Raw genomic sequence first — 23741 nt, forward strand, 5'->3', positions numbered from 1 at the left:
CGGTGGATGTCATGGTGGATGTGGAGGTGATGGTGGATGTGGTGGATGTGGTGGTGGATGCGGTGGTGGTGGTGGATGCGGTGGATGTGGTGGTGGATGTGGTGGTGGTGCATGTGGTGGATGTGGTGGTGGATGTCATGGTGGATGTGGAGGTGATGGTGGATGTGGTGGATGCGGTGGTGGATGCGGTGGATGTGGTGGTGGTGGATGTGGTGGTGGATGCAGTGGTGGTGGTGGATGTGGTGGTGGTGGATGGGGTGGTGGATGTGGCGGTGGATGTCATGGTGGATGTGGAGGTGATGGTGGATGTGGTGGTGGATGTGGTGGTGATGTTGGATGTGGTGGTGGATGTGGTGGTGGATGTGGTGGTGGATGCGGTGGTGGATGCGGTGGATGTGGTTGTGGTGGATGCGGTGGTGGTGGTGGATGCGGTGGATGTGGTGGTGGATGTGGTGGTGATGGTGGATGTGGTGGTGTTCAGTGGGAATTTGCCGGACAATTTACATTAAGATGTTTTATACTTCATGGACATTTTCAGGGTTGTCTTTGCTTTGTTGTGAAAACTAAAGGGCAGACTCTAAAAGTATCCGATTGCAGGCGAGGAGCCCTTAACGCTGGGGGCCAGGAGCCCCTCCGGGTTCTCATAATAATCAGCCACGGATCAAAGCAGCGCCTGGGCGGAAAACAAAGAGAACCCCGTGGAGACCTCCAAGCGCCTTTGATTTCAAGCAATGCCTGCTGCAGGGGTGGGCCCGTTGCGAACAGCATGGCGGAATTAATTCAATTCAATGGTGTGGCCAACAGTGATGGGGAGGGGCAGGGAGGGAAGGGGGCGAAGGAGGCAAGGGTAAATATGGACATGGAGGGGGTCGGATGAGGGAAAGAAGAGAGGATATTGAAGGCAGGGACGAATGACGTGTTTAGAAGAGAGAGGAAATGAGAAGGGAGGGCTGAAGTGAGGGGGAGGAGGAAGGGGATGAAAGGATGCTGAAAGGCGGAGTAGGAGTAGAGGTTACGAAAAGAATGAAGGAAAAGAGGTCAAGCAAAGGCATGAAGCAACTGAAGGACAGAGGGAAGGCAGAGAAGGGGGGGGGAGGAGAAATGCGACAAATGTTTTGGGTAAAAAAAAAAAAGAGAGACGGAGGGAAGGCAGGGGAGGGGGGAGAAGAAATGCGACAAATGTTTTTTTTGTTGTACTTTATATTTGCCTGGCTATATACATATATTCAAGCATGTACTCCATTAGGTAGGCATGGCTGTGGAGAGGTCAGTAGCACGTCAGGCATCGGCAAACCTTTTGGTCAGATTGGGAAATTAAAACAAGTTAAAACGGTGAGCCACCGTTCTGAAAGTAAATGCGCACATGGTGTACTGCAAATGAAAACAAGCAGCTCATTAGGAGTGGTGGGGGCGGGCACAGAGAGACGTGACACGGCGGGGAGGGGGCGGAGCGGGTAAACAAATTTGCCTGGCTATATACATATATTCAAGCATGTACTCCATTAGGTAGGCATGGCTGTGGAGAGGTCAGTAGCACGTCAGGCATCGGCAAACCTTTTGGTCAGATTGGGAAATTAAAACAAGTTAAAACGGTGAGCCACCGTTATGAAAGTAAATGCGCACATGGTGTACTGCAAATGAAAACAAGCAGCTCATTAGGAGTGGTGGGGGCGGGCACAGAGAGACAAGGGGGGAGTGGATGCTGGAGGGGGAGGTGTGCTGGGAGAGAGAGTGGCGCTCTTCTGCCCCTACTTTCAAAGCTGCCATGACGATGCGACACGGCGGGCAGGGGAGGGGGCGGAGCGGGTAAAACAATAAATAAACACGACGGCTGGACGAGCGACACGGCGGGCAGGGGAGGGGGCGGAGCGGGTAAAACAATAAATAAACACGACGGCTGGACGAGAGAGAAGGGGTGGGGGGAGGAGAAATGCGACACGGCGGGCAGGAGAGGAGGGGGCGGAGCTGGGGGAGGCTGTGAGATGTGCACGCGCTTTTAAGCTCTAAGCGCATGCGCATTGAGCTTAAAAGTCACGGACACTGCAAGGAATCGCCACGATTCCTTGCAAGTTAGTTAAAGAGTGGTTAAGCCCCCATAGTCTCGCAAGCTCGATGCGCATGCGCATCGACAGGCGAGACCTAAAAAAAAAAAAATATTGTGATTTTTACTTCTGAAGTTTCAACTGCTACCAGTATTGTCAATCAAAATGTCTTTCCAGGCATATGATTGTTAGATTTGAAGTGAAATGGCACTTGAACATATTGTAATGGCAAACATAACGTATTCTATATATACTCTTGTCTAGAGGCTTTGATTCAGCCTCCTTCTTCCATTGGCTTATTTGGCTCAGGAACCCTCAGCCATTGCCTTGAGATCTTGTCAATCACACCTTACATCAGACCACACCAATATTTTAGTCTCGCCCTCTTTGAATTTGTGGTTATACGTCTGCCGCCACTTTAATGCTTAATAGCCTATTTCATATTTGAAGATACACTTTATCACCACACGTTTAATTCTTTAAATCCCCCATGCACTGTACAATAAAGCTATACTTTATTTGTTTTGCACTTCTGCAGCAGCCATTTTTTATTGCTTTGGTCAGTGTTCAAAATGCGAGCACCAAACCTATTTTTTCCAATGCCTATTAACTTATTTGATAAAGAACTTTTCATAAGTGGGCTGATCTCTATTTTGAGACCTGCCTTCAACCATGCAATCTGGAAATTACTATCAGAGGGCAGGCAGAGCAGTGCTGAAACTTTATTACAGCTGCAATGGTGCAAAGAAAAATATGTCTTTCATTTTACTCTCTACCATAAGAAAATTAGACCTTTTACTAGTAACTGTTTTGGATCTACAGACTGCACTTCTGCTCTTCTTGTGAGTCAGGGGTTGAAAATAGTTGACAAAATAGAAGACAGGCGTAACTGGAAAAATGCTGACAGAAAAGTTCAAAATCAGATAGACAGAAGGAACATTTGATTGGAAATTCAGCAGAAATTAAAGCATCATTATTAAGCAACCACACATCTACAATTTGTATTTTGGTGAAAAGAGCATATCCCTTTCAACAGTGTGTCACAGTGATCTAAAGCAATCTTGTAGCAGCATCTTAGCACTATATCATAATACTTGAAATAGAGGAAGTATAAACGCATGAGGATAAATATGCACAAAAACAATCACTTAAGCAAACGTGGGCTCACATCAGCGGAGAAAAGGATTTTACTCTGCTCTCAAAGCTAATCTAATAAAAGCTAACACCCAAAAATTAATTTGCTACATTGTGGTTTAAAACCCAGGCTTACCATGCGAGCTCCAACACTCAATGAATATCAGTTTCCTCTGTTCTACAAAAGATGGGAAAGTACACAAAATACAAGTGATTTGAACAGAGTACTGAGAGCCGTGCAATTCTGCTCTATGCCACACGGAGGCTTTAATCCTGACCACAGTCTTAATTATCACTATGGGCAATTTTCCCATTGCCATGCAAGTGAAGGGTATTCTTTTTTTTTGTTCGGTTTTTAGGTCTGCCCCCGAGACAGCTTTAACAGTTTTGACTGCCACATGTAATCAACAAAACCCTCATAATTGCATGCATAGTGGACACTGGGACATCGCTGTTCACCCAGTTGTCTGCTCAATTCTCATCCAAATGTTGTTCAATCAATCAATCAATCAGTGACACTTATAAAGCGCGCTACATACCCGTAGGGTCTCAAGGCGCTGGGGGGGGGGGGGTGCCGCTACTGCTCGAACAGCCAGGTCTTCAGCTTCTTCCTGAAGGAGAGGTGGTCTTGGGTCAGGCGCAGGTCGGTCGGGAGGGAGTTCCAGGTCTTGGCGGCCAGGTAGGAGAAGGACCTTCCTCCTGTAGTCGTTCTTCGGATGCGGGGGACGGCGGCAAGGGCGTCGTTGGCTGATCGGAGGTGGCGTTTGGGAGCGTAGAAGTTGACTCGGCTGTTGAGGTAGCTCGGGCCTTGGTCGTGTAGGGCTTTGTGTGCGTGGGTGAGGAGGCGGAAGGTGATTCTTTTGTTGACGGGGAGCCAGTGAAGGTCTCTCAGATGTCCGGAGATGTGGCTGGTTCGTGGGATGTCGAGGATGAGTCTGGCTGAGGCGTTCTCGATCCGCTGGAGTCTCTTCTGGAGCTTGGCGGTGGTACCGGCGTAGAGGGCGTTGCCGTAGTCCAGTCGGCTGGTGACGAGGGCCTGGGTGACGGTCTTCCTGGTCTCGGTGGGGATCCACCAGAAGATCTTCCGTAGCATGCGTAGGATGTTGAAGCACGCCGAGGAGACGTTGTTGACTTGCCTGGTCATGGAGAGGGAGGAGTCCAGGATGACGCCCAGGTTGCGTGCATGGTCTGTCGGTTTGGGTGCGGTGCCCAGGGCGGGAGGCCACCAGGAGTCGTCCCAGGCGGAGGGTGAGGAGCCCAGGATGAGGACCTCCGTCTTGTCCGAGTTCAGTTTCAGGCGGCTGGTCGTCATCCACTCGGCTACCTCTTTCATCCCTTCGTGCAGGTTGGCTCTGGCGGCGGCGGGGTCGTTGATCAGGGAGAGGATCAGCTGGGTGTCGTCGGCGTAGGAGATTATGCTGAGGTTGTGTTTGCGTACGATGGCCGCGAGGGGGCTCATGTAGACGTTGAAGAGGGTGGGGCTCAGAGAGGATCCTTGGGGGACGCCGCAGATGACTTCGGTGGCCTCTGACTTGTACGGTGGTAGGCGGACTCTCTGTGTTCTTCCGTCGAGGAAGGAGATGATCCATTCCAGTGCCTTCCCCTGGATTCCGGCGTTGTTGAGGCGCTGCACTAGGGTGCGGTGGCAGACCGTGTCGAAAGCCGCGGAGAGGTCTAGGAGGATGAGGGCCGCTGTTTCTCCATTGTCCATCAGGGCTCGGATGTCATCGGTGGCGGCGATGAGGGCGGTCTCGGTGCTGTGATTGGCTCGGAAGCCGGACTGTGAGGGGTCGAGGGATCCGTTCGTCTCGAGGAAGGCGGCCATCTGTTTGTTGACGGTCTTCTCGATGACTTTGGCTGGAAACGGGAGGAGCGAGATGGGGCGGTAATTCTTGAGGTCGGTGGGGTCCGCTGTTGGTTTCTTGAGTAGAGCGCTGAGTTCGGCGTGCTTCCAGCTCTCCGGGAAGATGGTGGTGTCGAAGGATGTGTTGATGATGTCTCGCAGGTGGGGTGCGATGACAGCGTCGGCCTTGTTGAAGACGTGGTGAGGGCAGGGGTCGGTCGGTGATCCGGAGTGGATGGAGTTCATCGTGCGGATGGTGTCTTCGGTGCTGATCGGGGTCCAGGCGTGGAGGGTGGTGGTGGGGGGTGGTTGTTCGGTCATGGTGTGCGTTGGTTGGTTGTTGAAGCTGTTGTGTATGTCCGCGATCTTGTTGTGGAAGTATGAAGCGAGGGAGTTGCAGAGGTCTTGCGATGGGGTGATGTCGTTGTTTCCTGCGCTGGGGTTGGAAAGCTCTTTCACGATGTTGAAGAGTTCCTTGCAGTTGTGTGCGTTGTTGTCCAACCGGTCCTTGAATGCTGTTTTCTTGGCGGCGCGGATCAGCTGGTGGTGTTTCCGGGTGGCGAGTTTGAAGGAGGTCCTGTTGTCCGGTGTCGGTTCCCTTTTCCAGACTTTCTCGAGGGCTCGGCAGTTCTTCTTGGAGCTCTTGAGTTCGTCGGTGAACCACGGGGCCTTCTTGCTGCCAGGTCTGCTAGGCGGGGTCCTCAGTGGGGCGAGCTCGTCCGCGCAGACGCTGATCCACTTCGTGAGGTTGTCGGCGGCCTGGCTGGGGTCCGCTGAGTTGGCAGGAGGGTGCTGGCTCAGGGAGGTGGCGAGCTGGTCTGCTGTGATCTTGTTCCAGCTTCTGCGGGCGGCCTGTTGCTGGTGTTGGTGGGTCGTCGTTCTCTTGAAGGTGAAGTGGACGCAGCTGTGGTCCGTCCATTGAAGCTCTGTGGCGTGGCTGAAGCCGATGTCTGTGCTGGAAGAGAAGACTGCGTCGAGTGTGTGTCCGGCGCGGTGGGTGGGGGTGGACACCAGTTGCTTGAGTCCCAGGTTGGCGAGGTTGTCGAGCAGGGTGCTGGTGTTGCGGTCGTTGTTGTTTTCCAGATGGAAGTTGAGGTCTCCCAGGAGGATGTAGTCAGCGGAGGGGAGGGCATGCGGGCTGACGAAGTCGGCGATGTCCTCGCTGAATCGTGTGCGTGGTCCAGGGGGTCGGTAGATCAGGGTGCCTCTGAGGGTGGTGTTCGGGTTGGTGTGGATCTGGAAATGCAGGTGTTCGGCGCTGGTCAGGGTGTTGTCGGTGCTGGTCGTGAGACGGATGGTGTTCCTGTGGATGATGGCGATGCCTCCTCCCATCTGGTTGGCGTTGCGGTCCCTCCGGACGATCTTGTAGCCCTCTGGGATAGCGATGGCGATGTCGGGAGCTGAAGAGGCGTTCATCCAGGTCTCCGTGAGGAAGGCAACGTCAGGGGCTGTGGCGTCTAGGAGGTTCCAGAGTTCGATGGCGTGTCTATGGACGGAGCGGGTGTTGAGCAGGATGCACTTGAGGTGGGTGCTGCTGGTGTTCGACTTGGCGGGTGCTGGTGCGAGGCAGGTCCGGATGCAGGTGAACTTGCAGGCGTGGCAGCTGAAAGGTCCGTGGGTGCGTCGTGGAGTGGCTTGATGGCAATCTGGGAGTCGGCCGGTGTTGAGAGCGGTGAGGGTGGCGGCGGAGTACGTCAGGCGGGTCGGTCGGGGTCTTCGTGGGCCAGGGGTCCTGGCGCTGGTCGCGATCCGGTCGCGGACGGGCGCAGACGGGCTTACCTTTGGCGCGCCTTCGGCGCACAATCGGCGCGCCCGCTGCGCGTGACCGCTGCGCGTTCGCACGGTCGCCATTTAAGGCGAAGTGCGCGGGTGGGCGGAGCAGCTGGGAGGCGGGAGCGGGGAGGGTACAGAAGAGAAAGGGGCGGGGCTGATGGCGGTGGCGGGAAGCGGGGAGGGAGCGCGGCGAGGAGGGCGGGAAAGGAGGCAGGAATCGAGGGTCAAAAACGAGCACAAGAGGCGGAGAAACACAAAACCTGAACAAAAATGCAAGCACAAATGGCGGTCAAAACAGAAAAACAGAAAACCTGAGAATTAAAAACAAGCACAAGTGACGGTCAAAACAGAAGGAAACTGACAATCGAACACACGGGGAGAAGCAGAGCGGCCGCGAGGCCGTCGGCGAGGCAGCTAGGCACAGCGAGGGGGCACACACAGCAGCTGGTGGCCGTGTGGCGCGGGGGTGTCCCACAAGTGGGTCACACTCACCTGCGTCGCACGGTCGCCATTTAAGGCCAAGTGCGCGGGTGGGCGGAGCAGCTGGGAGGCGGGAGCGGGGAGGGTACAGAAGAGAAAGGGGCGGGGCTGATGGCGGTGGCGGGAAGCGGAGAGGGAGCGCGGCGAGGAGGGCGGGAAAGGAGGCAGGAATCGAGGGTCAAAAACGAGCACAAGAGGCGGAGAAACACAAAACCTGAACAAAAATGCAAGCACAAATGGCGGTCAAAACAGAAAAACAGAAAACCTGAGAATTAAAAACAAGCACAAGTGACGGTCAAAACAGAAGGAAACTGACAATCGAACACACGGGGAGAAGCAGAGCGGCCGCGAGGCCGTCGGCGAGGCAGCTAGGCACAGCGAGGGGGCACACACAGCAGCTGGTGGCCGTGTGGCGCGGGGGTGTCCCACAAGTGGGTCACACTCACCTGCGTCGCACGGTCGCCATTTAAGGCCAAGTGCGCGGGTGGGCGGAGCAGCTGGGAGGCGGGAGCGGGGAGGGTACAGAAGAGAAAGGGGCGGGGCTGATGGCGGTGGCGGGAAGCGGGGAGGGAGCGCGGCGAGGAGGGCGGGAAAGGAGGCAGGAATCGAGGGTCAAAAACGAGCACAAGAGGCGGAGAAACACAAAACCTGAACAAAAATGCAAGCACAAATGGCGGTCAAAACAGAAAAACAGAAAACCTGAGAATTAAAAACAAGCACAAGTGACGGTCAAAACAGAAGGAAACTGACAATCGAACACACGGGGAGAAGCAGAGCGGCCGCGAGGCCGTCGGCGAGGCAGCTAGGCACAGCGAGGGGGCACACACAGCAGCTGGTGGCCGTGTGGCGCGGGGGTGTCCCACAAGTGGGTCACACTCACCTGCGTCGCACGGTCGCCATTTAAGGCCAAGTGCGCGGGTGGGCGGAGCAGCTGGGAGGCGGGAGCGGGGAGGGTACAGAAGAGAAAGGGGCGGGGCTGATGGCGGTGGCGGGAAGCGGGGAGGGAGCGCGGCGAGGAGGGCGGGAAAGGAGGCAGGAATCGAGGGTCAAAAACGAGCACAAGAGGCGGAGAAACACAAAACCTGAACAAAAATGCAAGCACAAATGGCGGTCAAAACAGAAAAACAGAAAACCTGAGAATTAAAAACAAGCACAAGTGACGGTCAAAACAGAAGGAAACTGACAATCGAACACACGGGGAGAAGCAGAGCGGCCGCGAGGCCGTCGGCGAGGCAGCTAGGCATAGCGAGGGGGCACACACAGCAGCTGGTGGCCGTGTGGCGCGGGGGTGTCCCACAAGTGGGTCACACTCACCTGCGTCGCACGGTCGCCATTTAAGGCCAAGTGCGCGGGTGGGCGGAGCAGCTGGGAGGCGGGAGCAGGGAGGGTACAGAAGAGAAAGGGGCGGGGCTGATGGCGGTGGCGGGAAGCGGGGAGGGAGCGCGGCGAGGAGGGCGGGAAAGGAGGCAGGAATCGAGGGTCAAAAACGAGCACAAGAGGCGGAGAAACACAAAACCTGAACAAAAATGCAAGCACAAATGGCGGTCAAAACAGAAAAACAGAAAACCTGAGAATTAAAAACAAGCACAAGTGACGGTCAAAACAGAAGGAAACTGACAATCGAACACACGGGGAGAAGCAGAGCGGCCGCGAGGCCGTCTGCGAGGCAGCTAGGCACAGCGAGGGGGCACACACAGCAGCTGGTGGCCGTGTGGCGCGGGGGTGTCCCACAAGCTTTCAACATGGGACACTAGATTGGCCACTCCAGCCTTTCGCTATCTGGCACTGTGAGTAATAGCACTTTTCCGGATTACATGTGCACATCTGCCTAAAAATAAGTGCATGCACTTCAGTACTTCAGTGCCAAGGTTAGTTGACCAATTATTTACTTTGCTATTTTTTCCACTTCTTATCGTTTGTTTAGTCAGTTTTCTGCCTTTAAACTTTGACTTTAGGTTAAAGTAATACAAAGCCAACAGTACCTCCCTTTGTGCCAATAAGAATTATATTGTCCTGTGATGTGCGTTTCTATAACTAGGAAGTACTTGTGTTCTATTATTTGCACGAAGCATTTTCTTTTATTTTTTATGGACCATTATTAAGACAAGCATATGGCTGCCACATGAAGACAGCTACAAGTGTTCTCTGTTTCTTCTTTTTATTGCAAATTCGTTCAACAAAAAAATAGCCCTTACACCAGCGTGCCAAGACCAGACCTATTGGCTTTGCCAATGCAAGTGCCTCTTGGTTTTACGTTTAAATTTTCTCAAGCTAATGACAAAGGCACAGTACAAGGGTGGACAATACAAATGATTCTTTTACGTAAGGTCTTTCGTTGTGTTTTCTTTCAGAGTCTAAAAGAGTTGCTCAAAAGTTCCAAGAGCCCAGCCATGTCCTCTTGTCCTTCTGGGAGGGCCCTGGGACGCGGAAGCCATCAGCTGCTCGTGCCCCGCAACCATCCCGGAAGCGCCCCCGGAGCGCGAGCCTTTTTCAGCATGGAGGGCGCCCTGCCTGCAGCGGTAGGCTACTGGAGAGTGGCAGCTGCGCCCTGAAGCTAAGAAAGCACTTTGGAGTCTCAGCGTCCTCTTCCAACTGACAGGCTATTATGAAACGTCCGTGAAAATTGCACTAAGAAAACCCCAAGGATTTTCTCGCTCTCCGAGGAATAAACAAGTTTCAATTTATTTTCCATTTAAAGCCTTAACTTTTCGCTGTTTTTCGCCTGCACCGTAAATTGGCAGCTACATTCCCGCTGCGGTAAACACAATATATTTCCCCGGCTTTGCTTCTAATTGAGGTTTAATACATTCACTCAGCTTTCGAAACGTCACGAGACAACAATGTAAGGGAAATAAAGCATGCAGTTTAAATGTCTGTCGCTCTCACCAAATTACCTAGGCAGCCCGCAACAATCTACTGCTATTATTCCCAATTATACACAAATGGAAAAAAATGGCTCCAAATAACTTTAAACAAAAGGTAAATTATCCCAATGTGAGCGCATAATTTGTACATATGTAACTGAGACAAAATACAAATTTGGAGAAGCAACTTCTACTCAGCCCAGACAATCGTTTCCAAATTGAAAGTAAAATGATGAGAAATTATGGTAAATTGTGTTTTAAAAAACTTCTTTTCTGCAGACTCAGCATGGAACCAGGCTTTTTAAAAGGAAACTCCGACTCTTACAAAAAACTGGGCCTGATTCACAAAGGTAACTTACACTTTTGATTAAGTCCAGACTTTGGAGTTAAGTGTATAAACTTTCAGTATTCACACAAACGCAGTGTGTGAATTTACTACTAAAGTAAAAGTTACATGTCTCCACCTCCAGAGCAATGCAATTGGCTTACTCTTGAGTGGATGGGCGACGTCCTTCGCTGAATCTCTCCCTCATTCTACGTAACACCCCCTTTCTCCTCCCCAATCCCATCCCCTTTAGTAGCTAGTCAGCCCCTTTCCCATCCACTTCCTCCAGCCCCTTCTACAGTTACTATTAAACATATAATTAAGTCTGCGGAGACTCTGCAGTTGGGGGGAGAACTTCATAAATATAGTTAATCCAGAGCCGTAAAACTACACACGTAGTTTGTGAAATCAATTTGTAGTCTGTTTTGTGGTAGTACAAAACTTATTAAAAAGTGCAGTTTGTGAATCAGGCCCCGATAAGTATATTATAAAGATTTTTTTTTTACAAAATACTTGTACTGATTTGATGAAGAACGGAGTAGGCCCTTTTTGATTTGAATCTGACTTGCAGATGCGCATCCAATATTTGTGCATTTCTTTTCTTCCAACTACAGAATATCTTGCTTAGCTAGATGATGAGGTTTGGCACTGTAGGAAAAATTTCAATTTGCCTCTGGAGTGTCCTTCATACACCTATTAGGAGGTAATTTTCAGGCCTTTTCTTATGCTGCCTTACATTGCGTTATGTGGTCTTACATAGGCATCTGTCCTCTGCTTTCCATTGCACTTCTTTGTAATACAAACAAGGATTCTGTTGAGGCTGTGCCCTGGATCGAGGTTGTCTCTTGGGAGTTCTCCAGCTCCTTGCATTGCCACCTGCTAGTTAGCAAGTGTCTACATGGTCAGTAGGCAAGCACTTAGATCTTTCCCATTGATCAACAAGAAGGCCCACTTGTTCAAGTAGGCCTTGCACAATCAAAAGGAGGGCCTTACAAGCCTGCAAGGACCTGGTACATGCAGCACAGTAATGGCACTATCATACAATCCTTATCTCTATAACAAAAGTTTCTGAAGACAACAACTTTCATTTAGAGTTAATATCTAAAATGGCAGCCACCAATATCATGCATTAGGATTGAACTTGCTCTTAGCTAATTTGGACCCTAGCTCAGCCTATGGTGTTTGTAGAAACCTTACTAGGGTTTTATTTGCTTCTAGCACCGCAAAGAATCAAGACAGCATTGGGTTGTTTTCATGATCAAAAGCGGGGAAGTATTTCAGTTGGAAAGGGAGTACTGCATGTCATCTGTGTTGCAACATCAAACAGGGCAACATATTTCCAATATGTTTCAAAGGCAAAATGAAACTGTTTCATTTTGGGGGAGACTTTGACTTCATTCCCCCCCCCCCCCCCCCCTGTGATGGCACACGTTTCCTTTAACATTTACAAAACAGAAAATAAGTGAAATGAGACAAAGGGAGTTAAAGTTGTAGAATTGGAAATAAATGATGGCAAACAGCTGACATAAGTATCTTGCGATTTATGAAATGTTTTAGACTAAACATGTTAACTTAAAACAAATTGGATGCACAAATGTTAGATTAACAAGGAATGTATGAACAAAATCCTTACGAAGCGTTGTAATACAAGCATTCACTGTGCTAAAGTAACAATGTAGACTTGTTGTAAGTAGGATTATTAATATTAGTCTTACAAGTAGTTCGCAGTTATTCTTGAAGGCAAGCCTTGGAGTTTCCTTAGCATAGTGCTGCTGTGGAAAATGTTCACCATGTCCATCTTCATCTCTAGCCTGAAGGGAAATATAATGGCCTATTTAGGGACTTAGAAATAATGGAAAAATAAAAAAAACGGAATGCAAAACAGCTCAGAAATGTAAAACAAAACATTAAAAAATTAAGACACAATACATTGTATAGATATCGGTAATTGGAAGGATTCTTATTTTGTAGGCCTAAAACACCAAATACACTTACAATGTGGGGTAGGATTGAAAACAGCGTGCAACCACCAAACATAACAAATGTCCGCCTATATCTCCCACGTGATATCTCTTGCATAGATAACAGTCATGTTCATAAACCAGAATTATCTCTACTAGGGAATCCTAGAGCTCCGGTCCTCGATGGACAAAGCTATACCACATTTTCAGGATATCCATCTCAGAATCACTTACTTGTGATTATTCCAAATTTGAAACATTAAGTCAACGATTATTCTGAAAATATGGCCTAGTTGTGGACTTTGAGGCTTGGTGTTGGAGCGATTCTTAATTTTTTGGCCAAGATATTTACTTTATTGATATTTTCAAACTTGAATCAACTTTTCAGAAGCAGTTTCTTTCTTTCATTTTGAACTCTAACCAAATAGGAAAAGTTACTCACCTACTAGAAACTCCTTTCAGGACCCCTTTGCCATCTTGTGGCAGAACCAGGTAACTGCATTTCAGCATTTTTCTGAACTTCCTCGGCCACACGTGTCTTGTGTCCTCTTTGAACCACACCCTTCACTTAACAAAGTTAATCAGCTGGACAAGTGTTACACCATGGCTATAGCTGAGCCTCTGATAAGGGGTAGGAGTTGAGAACGACAGACAGCTTAATTAAGAACATATGCACGAATGACTGTTTGGCAAGTAACAGGCTATTAAGTTAGCTCAGCAAGGTGAGCACTCGTTGAGATCTGTGTGCAATATGCCGAATGCAGGTTCAGATGTCTTAGTAATTCATCTTTCAAAGCTCGGTTAAGTAAGTAGGCAACTTTTGAGGGGAAGAATAACAGCACTTGAAGTTCACCCTCTCCACACTATCCTTGAAGGAGTTTTGAAACGTGAGTCAATTACTGATGTTTTTAAAAATGAAAGTAAATTCACAGCTCAAAGTAACCTGCTTCACGCTAACCAAAGGGACTTCAGCAAAAGAAGACACGCATGGTCAGGAACTAACATATACAATAAAATATAAACAATCTTGCATGTATGACCCATATCCTGCCAGTGCACATTTCCCAATCTTTGGTTTGCACTCATCTCAACCTTTGCTTTTCTCTCAATAAGGAAGCACACTTGTAATTTGGTGAGATGCATGCTTTACAACTATAAGGCAAAATCCCTTGCTCATATTTTATGCAGATGTTCTGTTTTGCTAAAGGAGCAAAGGAAATGGCTTCTCTCATTATTTATTCAGTTTAATATCCACAATCATTGTCAGGCTCCTAGTTTCTGCTCAGAGGGAGAGCACTTCCAGGTTGTAGTAAGGTTCAACAAGTTTAAGGAGGTAGTGACACAAAGATGGATACAATGAACTCGTGTCTATGAAAGTAACATAAGTGTTCGTCCCACTGTGATTAATACACTTTTATAGTTTCTATAATCTAAGTTCAGGGAGGCAACTACTGTAGATGTCTTACATATTTTTTTTAATATTGCTATTGTTATAGAGAAATGCCTTGCCTACGTTTTGCTGATTTATAATGCACTGACTTAACTAACTATGCAATACACTCTTAATTAAGTACCAATTTTGATTGGGCAATGATAATTGTACATAAAATGTTCTAGGTAAAGCGCTTTGGATAAAAGTGCTGCATAAATAACAGAGTATTATTATGTTGTTTCTCTTCAGTTAACCCCATTGCCATTCTTAGGTCCTAGATATAGGTTGGTAAGTATAGGTCAAGGGCCAAGTGGCAGCACAGGCTGGGGAAGACATTGGATGAACAGGTCTCAACGAGTTGCCTGGCTCTCTTGCTTGCCTACAGAGGCTAATGGTTATAAAATATACCTAGAGTAACCAAGGTGGCCACCTTGCATAAATAAGAAGTTACTACATGTCAGAGCAAAGTCATTAAAGCTTACTTCACTCAATCCGTGCCAGTGTGACATTTAATGGGATTGTTCCTGTAACGTATTTCAGCAGCTGCCTTCGTATAACCACGGATGGCTTCCAAAAGCCTTAGCTAGAACAAAGGAGAAACTATGAGCAATTTCATGCACACTTTCCTATTTCCCATTCACAAAAGAGGTATTAGGCTTAGGGAAGAAGATAAGAGGAGAATCCTGCTAGTTAATGTGGAAATTTGAATTCACTTTCCAAATGGAAAAAGGATGGGTCTCTGTGCAGAACCAGATAAGCCTGACATTTGATTTGTAAGAAAGGATTCTTTCCAAGTAAAAAATGTTCAGCTCATAGAACTGAGCCTCAATATTGCGGTCTCGGTGCACTTTACAATAAGGATGGCCCTTAGATAGGAAACTTGCACTAGAGTGAGGCTCATCTAGGATACAAAAAGGTAGTCTTCGAGGGAACATAGAACCATGAAAATGTAACACACAAGTAAGAGAAAACCAGGACTCAAAGGGCTTACTTTTTCCTAGCGGTACACATACCACCGTAACATAACTGACAGAACAAAAATTGGCATGTGGGCTAAGGACATCTGAGTCTGCATCCTGATACGGCGCTGCATGGTGTGACTGCTTCTCCACTGAACAAAGTATGCTAATTACGTTTGAGGAGCTGGCACTAGGAAATGGATCTCTTGTTCATTACAATGAAGGTGATATACCATTAACTGGACAGTTATCACTTGGTCAGAAAAACTGCTGGACAAGTGCTTGTTTTTACATCTCGTTTTGTTTCTTGTGTTTTTAGAAAGCAAGATGTTTTTCTTAGAGGAATCACCACAGCAAAACAGCTTTTTCCAAAATCCTGATCAAGGATACTTGCATTCCAACCTTTTTGCCCCACTCCCAAAAAGAAGCAGGGGACGAATTATTTCCACCCTTCCTCAGTACCAAGGTAAATATGTCCTAAATTAAGTCTGAGAGGCACCCTGTCACGCCCAGAGCACTAAAACACGAAAATATATTAGCAAGAGCAACATTAACCTTCCACTTGAGAGACATGGGTGGAAAAGCCGTCAGTAAAGGTTTGCAGCCTTTCCGGTGGAGTTGGTATGCCACTAAAACTAGAGGTGTAGCTGGACAGAAAAGGTCTGGTGATATAGAGCGTCCAGTGTATAGTCTACTTTTAAATCTCTACCAAAGTATATCATGTACACTGCAGACAATTCCTCAGAAACATACAATGTCTTAGGAGACATCTGTTTGCCGAAAATCGCCAATGTGAACCCCAAACAGGAGGCACACCCATTGGACGTTCAAGAACCGTACAGCTTCAACTAGACGTGCATGTTAGGAACAGGAGGTCAGTGGGAAAGAAACACAACTGATCAAAAACCTCTTAACATATTCCAAGAATTGTATCACAGGTTCCACTTCTAACTAGTTAGCACAAAAATACAAAGTGCGGGGCAGGTGTGTGGGGACAGCTATGTGTGGAAGGGATGCACATTATGATTATTGCACTCGCACATTTTCAACTAAGGAACAATTTAGGAACTGCTGCAAGGCGGAAGAACATCTACCAAGAGGTAAAAACATAAGAGGGTGGGATATAAGCTTTCTGGTATGTTTCATTCATCTTTAGCATAGATGCAGAAACCTCTAAAACAGGCCACATATGGCAGTTACTTGTATTATCATACATTGCATCCCATAAACTGATTCCATATGTGGACTTTTGCAGATATCGATCTTCAATTTATTGACTCCTTTTTATCTTGGGAGCTCCCGTTTTCCAAACATCTGCCTCAAATATACTGACCGCCTCTATATGTCTATATCCAACATATTAAGTCCTTGAAAATACCAGTATCCATGTACTCACTGCTTAAAAATGTTAGTGTCTGGCACACTGACTTCTTGAAGAGATCTAAAGCTAAATATGGATTCCTTAAATACCTCTGTATCCACGAACTAAGGGGCTGATTTAGATCTTGGTAGACGGGTTACTACGTCACAATGGTGACGGATATTCAGTTCGCCAAAAAATAAATCCCATAGGATATAATGGGATTTATATTTCGGCGGACAGGATATCCATCACCGCAGTGACGGAGTAACCTGACCGCCAACATCTAAGGCAGGCCATAAGTCCTTTGAAGATATCAGTGTCTATTTACTAACTCCTTAAACAGATGTATATCCCGACTTCCTTAAGATATCAGCTCCCACTGTACTGACTTCTTAAAAATATCTGTATCTCGCATGCTGCCTCCTTGCAGATATTTATCGCCATTGTACTGATAACTTGAGATTTGGTGCCAGCATGCTGTCTATTCCCAAAGTATTGACTCCTCAAAGACATCCGTATCCAGTGTGTCGGCTCCTTGCAGATGTCTAGTTCCACTGTACTGCCTCCCTAATGCTATTGGTAACAACCATCCTGGCTCAAGGCAGATATCTGCCTCCAATGTAGTAACTCCTTAATGCTATCTCCTTCTACAGTACAGACTCCTTACTGATATTTGTATCTAGTGGCCACTTACAAATGTTGATTACTTTTGAATTGAGGGGACTCTGACTAACAACAAAAATATTCTGTTAAATTATTGCACAATAAAAACATTCTTTCAAGAAAAGGAAGAGAACTGAACAGGATATTCTGATCTAAATCAGTAGTTATGAAAACAGCTATTTGAACGGATACATTAACTTATCCTGTTCTCTTTGTTTTCCTTTAAAATTGCAGATGACTCAGCTCAGCTTAAGACAAGGCAGGGTAGGCAAAGTAGCTGAATCACCACCACACCCACTGCCCTTGTCTGAGGAGTGACACCCATTCAGTTCACTCTCATGTCTCGACTCCACGACCACTCCCTTTCACCTGTCTACAGGTCACAGCTGAGCTGCCCCCATGTCCCTAAGGATTTAAGGTGTTACATGTTTCAAACTAAAATATGCAACAGGGATACAAGAAAACCACGAATTCAGCTGCATGTTTCTGTACACGTTCTCTTAAAATAAAAAAAGGCTATGCAAAAACAGAAGATGCCACACAATGTGCAACTCCTAGGAGCTGACCAGATGCCAAGAGGAACCTTGTGCATGTACGTCTGTTGGTTAAGGATTTCATTAACCGTACAATAAACTACTTCACAACTAGTACATGAAGATGGGATTATGTACAGGGCAAATCCAGTAAAAAAAAAAAACTACAGAATGCAACACACAAAAGGATTTTACAATGTGGAGTGCAGATAAAGGGGGTGAGTCGGGATAATGCACCATGGAGTAGGGTTACTGTAGAGAGGAGGGTGCTGGGGAGCGCCCTGCATTGAGCATTAGGGCTTCAAAAGAAGGGAAGGGTGCAAGCCAGTGGGTGGAAGAGCAGGCTAGGTGTGTGTACTCTTCGGTGCTGCTCTGATATTTCGGTAGTTAACCCCCATGATAAGGTGTTGCTCGAAGACCTAGATCGCAGCGCTTTATGGAACTGGAGAAGGGGTGAACCTAAAATCTTCTGGGCAGGGATGTATTCCAGATTGTATAACCATAGCAGGATAATGCATGGCATATCAGCTTCTCCTTGCATTTCCTGATTTCAATTCTTGTAATGCTGGTGTTGCTTGTTGTGCCAGCTCCAGCACAGGTCTTAATCTTGGTCACCAAAGTTGACTGCCTTCTTATATGGTTCACTATGCCTTACATATGAAGCAGACCTAATGAAGTTTTCTGAGGATCAATGTGCTGCTTTCATGCATGTGAAGACCTTGACAATTAGTTTTAGCTACATGAAGGATGCTTTTTGAAGAAGTCAGGGAGATCTCAGTCTCGACATAGTTCAGAATGCAGTAAGTCTTGGATTGTAGCTAGGCAGTTCAACAGGGATCAATCAGCCCAGTATCCATAAAAGACGTTCAAGAAGAGATGCACGTCATTTGTGTGCTTTTTCAGGTATGGCATATGGGAGATCAGTTGGTAAGTTGAAAGGTTTAGTTTCTTTAGGAAAGGGAGGGGGCTATCCCATCATGAGGGCATTTGGGAAGAACGGTTTGGTGAGGCACACATTGACAATGTTGAGAAGGGTCGACCAGAGATTGCGTTCACTAAAGACGATGGGATGACACGGTGGTGGCATCAAAGAGGAACACCACACTCCCTCATAGGCAATGAGTGGACTAAGTGTGGAAGGAGGTAACACATTATGCAAGTAGAGATAGGGAGGATATGGAAGCAAAGGAGACTGAACCACACACACACACACTTTGTACCATGTGTTGTTCAAGATAACTTGCCTCCTCCTCTATACTCTAGAATTTCCAGAAGGTAATACGTTTGTATTCTGAATACTGAAAAAACAAAACATGATAAAATATAAGAGTGACAACTGGCAAGATAACACTTGCAATGGAGGTAGGTGGAAGTCAAAGGATTTAAATATGTTCCTTTAGTCTACAAATTATTTTTAGTTAACAACAGAGGTTTTCAGGAGGGCACAACTGGTGTCCAACGTAGATACAGAAGGACAAGGGATGTAAAGAATATACATATAACGTATGCATTTGAATATAATACATTTACAAACAATAGATCCAAAGTTCACTCATTTGCATACTGAGTTGTTATCATCAAAGTCAGGCATGGATCTAACCCTCCAAGAACTATGTTGGTCATCCCTGGACTATGCACAGTGCATTATTTAAAAACGTTCCAAATTATATCTACTGCTCATCCACCTCTAGCTTGTACAAGTTCTTGACTTCATAAAGTGTTGCTGCGGAGCAGTGGAGAAGGCTCAAAAGCAGAAAGAAATGTATATAATCAGGTCTATCCACCTTACAGACTTAGATAACACAACATTTGAGGTCATGAATAGTAGGTTCCAATCCTTCATTCAAATGCATCCAAAAGAACAGATATTCAGTATTCAAAGACAGTAATTCCTATGTATGCCCGATGGTATCAAACTGGAGTCACCCATTCTACCATTGGACATTTCAGAAGTAAGTCACAGAAAAATGTGTTTGATTTCAGGGAGGGATTTGTGTAACTGCATCAATATTTGGGCACGATTGTTAATGTATATATACTTTCGAAATTCGCTTATGATCAATTAGTAGATTTCAATCAACCAATAGATTTGAAGAGCGCTTCCTGTCACCCGTGAGGCTATCCAGGTGCCATGATGACATTGGACACTGCTTACACCTACTCAAAAGGCAGCCCTCTATGCGGTCTGTGGTCTAGTAATGGCCATGCTAACTATTTGGAAATCTCAGAATTGTCTCGCCATCAGTGAGAGATCTTCTGCATATAGATTTGGGAGATACTGACACTTTGCAAGACAAACAACTGTGCAGAAGGTATTCCCTTTAATGCAATTTAATTTTGGAAGCAGGCAGTTAATATGTAATGTGATATATGCTTATGCTTAGTACTTTGTTGACAAAACACTATAGTTGTGTATGTTGGAGTTGCTGACTCCACTCCAACATAGAAAGTTCTGTGTGAATATTAAGAGTACGATAGGACAATCAAAGGTGATTCCTATGCAGATGTTTAGGGAGGGGTGAGCAAAAAAGAAAGGCCTGCAAATGTACAGAAGTGATTGCCTTTGCTTCATCATGAATGTGCCCAGGTGCCTGGCTACATGACATTTCCCTTTCTCCTTCTGCATTGGAGCTGTGGTGCATGTGGGTGTTTTCCGTCTGGAAGGATAAAATACCGTTTTTAAGTCAATTCTGGTTTATAAGATGAGTTAGCAGCACTCTGAAAGACTGAAGGGGCCAGCACTGGGAATTGGCTTCACATCAGAGTAGTTAGGACGTTTGGTGTGTCGACGCATTATGTGCACCTAGAAGAAATTTGCACTAATGTCTGCAGTCGAGTTCCCCTCAATCACAGAGGATCGACTGCAAATGAATTATTCAGACCTGATCAATTCTTGATACCTGGAGCAGAGTAGGGGCAAGGGACTCCAACAGGAGGGCCAATGCTAACCTGCAATAGCTGTTCTTGGAAATTAATTTCCATGGATTGTGAGGGTTCAAATTAAGCAACTGTCATCCCAAGGGTCCTGAGTCAGTACAGCAAAGTTGTAGGCCAATATATCAAGGTCGATAACATCAATCTACAAAAATATTGCATCCAATGCCTTGCCACTGTATAGTGAAAGTAAGTCTACAAATACTATGCTTACATCGATATCTACTTACCTAGTGATGTCATGGTCAGGGAGATGTGGCGAACCCAATATTAGGTCATGTGATATAGCACATATATTTGATATACTTAACAGCATGGAAGACGGCACGCAAACCATGGAAATGAACTTTAGACTCACATCTTGCATTCCCTAATTGTATTACGATAAAAAATCTTTTTCAAATATTAGCATGGATTATAAAAATTCAAGTGTTTACCTCTTTAAAGGGTGTCTGATCATAATAATAATTATACGAGTATGGCCATTAGCAAGAGCCAGCAGCCAATAGTGGGCTACAAATATAGTCCTGAGGGAATGGTGTGCTAGAAAGAAGAGATAAAAAGTAGTGGGATAATCTAAATGAGGGCTTCAACTTGGAGGACACATAATATTTATGGCAAACTCATACTAAATATTGTATATCTCTATATTGCAGTGCAAATACCGACATGATTCATCCTAGTCTGTAAATGAGAAACCATCCGGCCCTGTGAGTATTTGAAAGTGGGATCCACGGGGTTGTTGCGCACGCTTTCTACACGTCAGGTTACAGTATCACTTTCAATTATCCATTTTTGCGGTTTTATTTCCTATGTTAGTCTTTTCAGTCTTAGTACATGGCTGGCTCCACCTCACATCCATCTCTATACCTGTTATTTTCATTCTCTCTGTGCACCTCATTCCTCTGCCTATATCTGTTTTTCATTTTTCACTCTTTATATTTTTCTTCCACTCAGTCTCTTTTCTCCCTTTGTGGTGTCCAGCTCTGCCTGTCCCTCTTCCAGCTAGTCAGTATCACTCTCATCATCTTACTCGGTACCTATCCCTCTCAGCCAATCTTCTACACTTCCAGCATGAGCCTCGTGCAGTCTGGCCTACTCTATATAATCTAACTCCTAATTAGTCCTTATCTGTCTTTTCTCCTTTGTGTCTCTCCGTTCATCTCACCCTGTACTTATTTAGATTGTCACCTTGTCCCCTCATCCCATAAACTCTAACACTCTCTCTCTTCTTCCCAACATCTTTTGTTTCCTTTATCACTTTTTTAGGTCTATCCTGTTTTTGCAGTCTGTTGCCGAAGACCTTTTAAGGAAAAATACCAATACCTTCAGTAAGCCTTAGGTCAGCCTACAGCATTCCACTGCCTGGCTTTCTCGTCAATCTCATTTGCTTACTTCTTAACCAATGACTTTCCTTCCTCTTCTTCTGATTGTCCCTCCTCTGGAGCACTGCTTCTTTACCATCCTTTCAGATCCAGTTCAGGGGGAGCAAAGGGCAGAAAGGGGCTAGTAGGCCCCAAACCTGGTTTTTGGTATTTTTTGCCACTAGCGTCCTTGGGTCCATCATGGTATGTCCCTGCAAACTGGGCCAAGTACAACCCTTTTCATACTCCGCTGTCTGGACAGAGAAGGGGGAAGTCACAGGCTTCTCAGGGAGTTGGTGTGGGGGCACACGCTTGGAACTCTATAATCAACCAATAGACACAAAAAAATAATTTCAGTTTAGTGCTTGTCTTTCTGGAAAAAGAAAGCACTTATCAGTACGCCATACTTCACAATACAATCTAGCATACACGGTGGTACCACGGATTCTGATTCTGTCATAAGTGCAACGCTTGTTGCGCCTGTTTCTGTGCTCCATCCCCACCGGGAAACAGCGTTTCCAACACTGTCGGTACAACGCGGTGCCATTACAATTTGGTCAGTACATTGTTAGCATGCATACCATTACAACGCAAGTCATTAGAACGACTTGCTGTAGGGGGCTTTTGGTGTTTGATTTGCAATCTAACACCATTCCTACTGTTGCACAGACTGGATTTGGAAGAGTAAATTGTACTATTTCAAATTCCAGCGCCCCCTACAGCAAGTCGTTGTAAAGACTTGCGTTGTAATGACACGTGAGGTAACAACGTAGTCGTTGTACTGACCGCGTTGTCAAGGCTTGCGTTGTAAATGCATGCGTTGCAACGTCATACATCCTTCCCCACCTGGTTGATCTGAGGTGGATCTGTTCCTAAACAAAAATATGGTAGAAGCATGAATAAGGCACATGTGCAGATTATGTTCCCCTACAAGTTAAATGCGCCCTCAGTCATTGTTTACTTAGGGCTGCCTGACTTAGGGCCGTACACACAGCGAGGCAGATGCAGCCCACCTTGAACCAGTGTGCGGATGTACCATCGGCTTCTGTGGTTCTAACCTGGAACTGCAGACAGACTGGTGAACCCTCTGCAGCACGGGATGCCCCTGGCTTAGCTCTTTCAAGGAGCCTGCTTTCTCTTTTTGCTCAACAGGCCAGCAAAATGATTGTCCTCTCCTCCTGCTGACTGGCAAGCTTATAGGTATGAGGTAGACCCTCAGCTCTTCAAAAACAAAGTTCAGACTTCAGGTGATGTCCCCTCACCTCTGGGAGACTGGGTGCCAGGCAGGCACCCTAGTCATACAGCAGGACTTGGAGTTCTCTACGCAACACTCCTTTCCCCAGTCAGGAAGAACCTAAAAATGGAATAAAGTGGATTCCAAAGTCTCAAACTTTGAAAGTGGTTAGGGGTGGTTCTCTTTCATGTGCCCTTTTCAGGCTGCTCTCTAAACACCTCTGTGAAAGTGATACATCTCACGACAGAGAGCACAGTGGCGATCTCCAAACTGGAGCACCCACACATGGGCACAATAAAGTGTACAATTCTGTCATCAGCTATTATGTAGTAGTAATTAGGGATAGACAAAAGGGCCGGTCCGAACCAAACACATTCTCACATAGCACAACAGAAAATACAGTTCACTCATTACCTCTACCATCACCAAATGGTAGAGTTCAGGAAAAAAATAATCAGCAGCCACTTACTAACAAAGTATTCATGACATTTCTAAACATAGTTCTGTCACCCTTCTTCTCACTTCAGTGTCTTGATCATAAACCCCCAGTCACAGAAAATGCAGGCAATACACGTTCACTGTCTGTGGAAGCTGTCCTCATCCTTGTGGCGTAGTAAAACAGGGGAATCTAAATTGGATCCCACTGGGGTCAGTACTCAGAATCATACACAGTTCATGTTATGGATTTTCACGTAGCACTGGAACTTTACACAGTAAGCTGCACTATCACTAACAACAAAAAAAGGTCTGCTCAACACTATGAGCTCACAAAACATGGTATGCTGCCACCACTGCCTCATGTGATAAGCCCAAGACTGGGAGAGCAGTCCCCTGTCC

General features: G+C 46.5%; 1 protein-coding gene across 5 annotated transcripts in view; it reads right to left on the reverse strand.

The window, feature by feature from the left end:
• The window catches only part of SOBP (sine oculis binding protein homolog), a 389000-nt gene that overhangs the window by 133749 nt on the left and 231510 nt on the right, over nt 1-23741 (reverse strand). For all 5 annotated transcript variants that reach the window (XM_078648418.1, XM_078648419.1, XM_078648416.1 and 2 more), the window contains one exon: nt 12177-12272. In XM_078648418.1, the coding sequence (XP_078504544.1) occupies nt 12177-12272 (96 nt within the window). The remainder of the gene's footprint in view (nt 1-12176; nt 12273-23741) is intronic.

The sequence above is a fragment of the Lissotriton helveticus genome, chromosome 6 (assembly GCF_964261635.1).
Source record: "Lissotriton helveticus chromosome 6, aLisHel1.1, whole genome shotgun sequence".
In the NCBI taxonomy this organism is placed as follows: domain Eukaryota; kingdom Metazoa; phylum Chordata; class Amphibia; order Caudata; family Salamandridae; genus Lissotriton; species Lissotriton helveticus.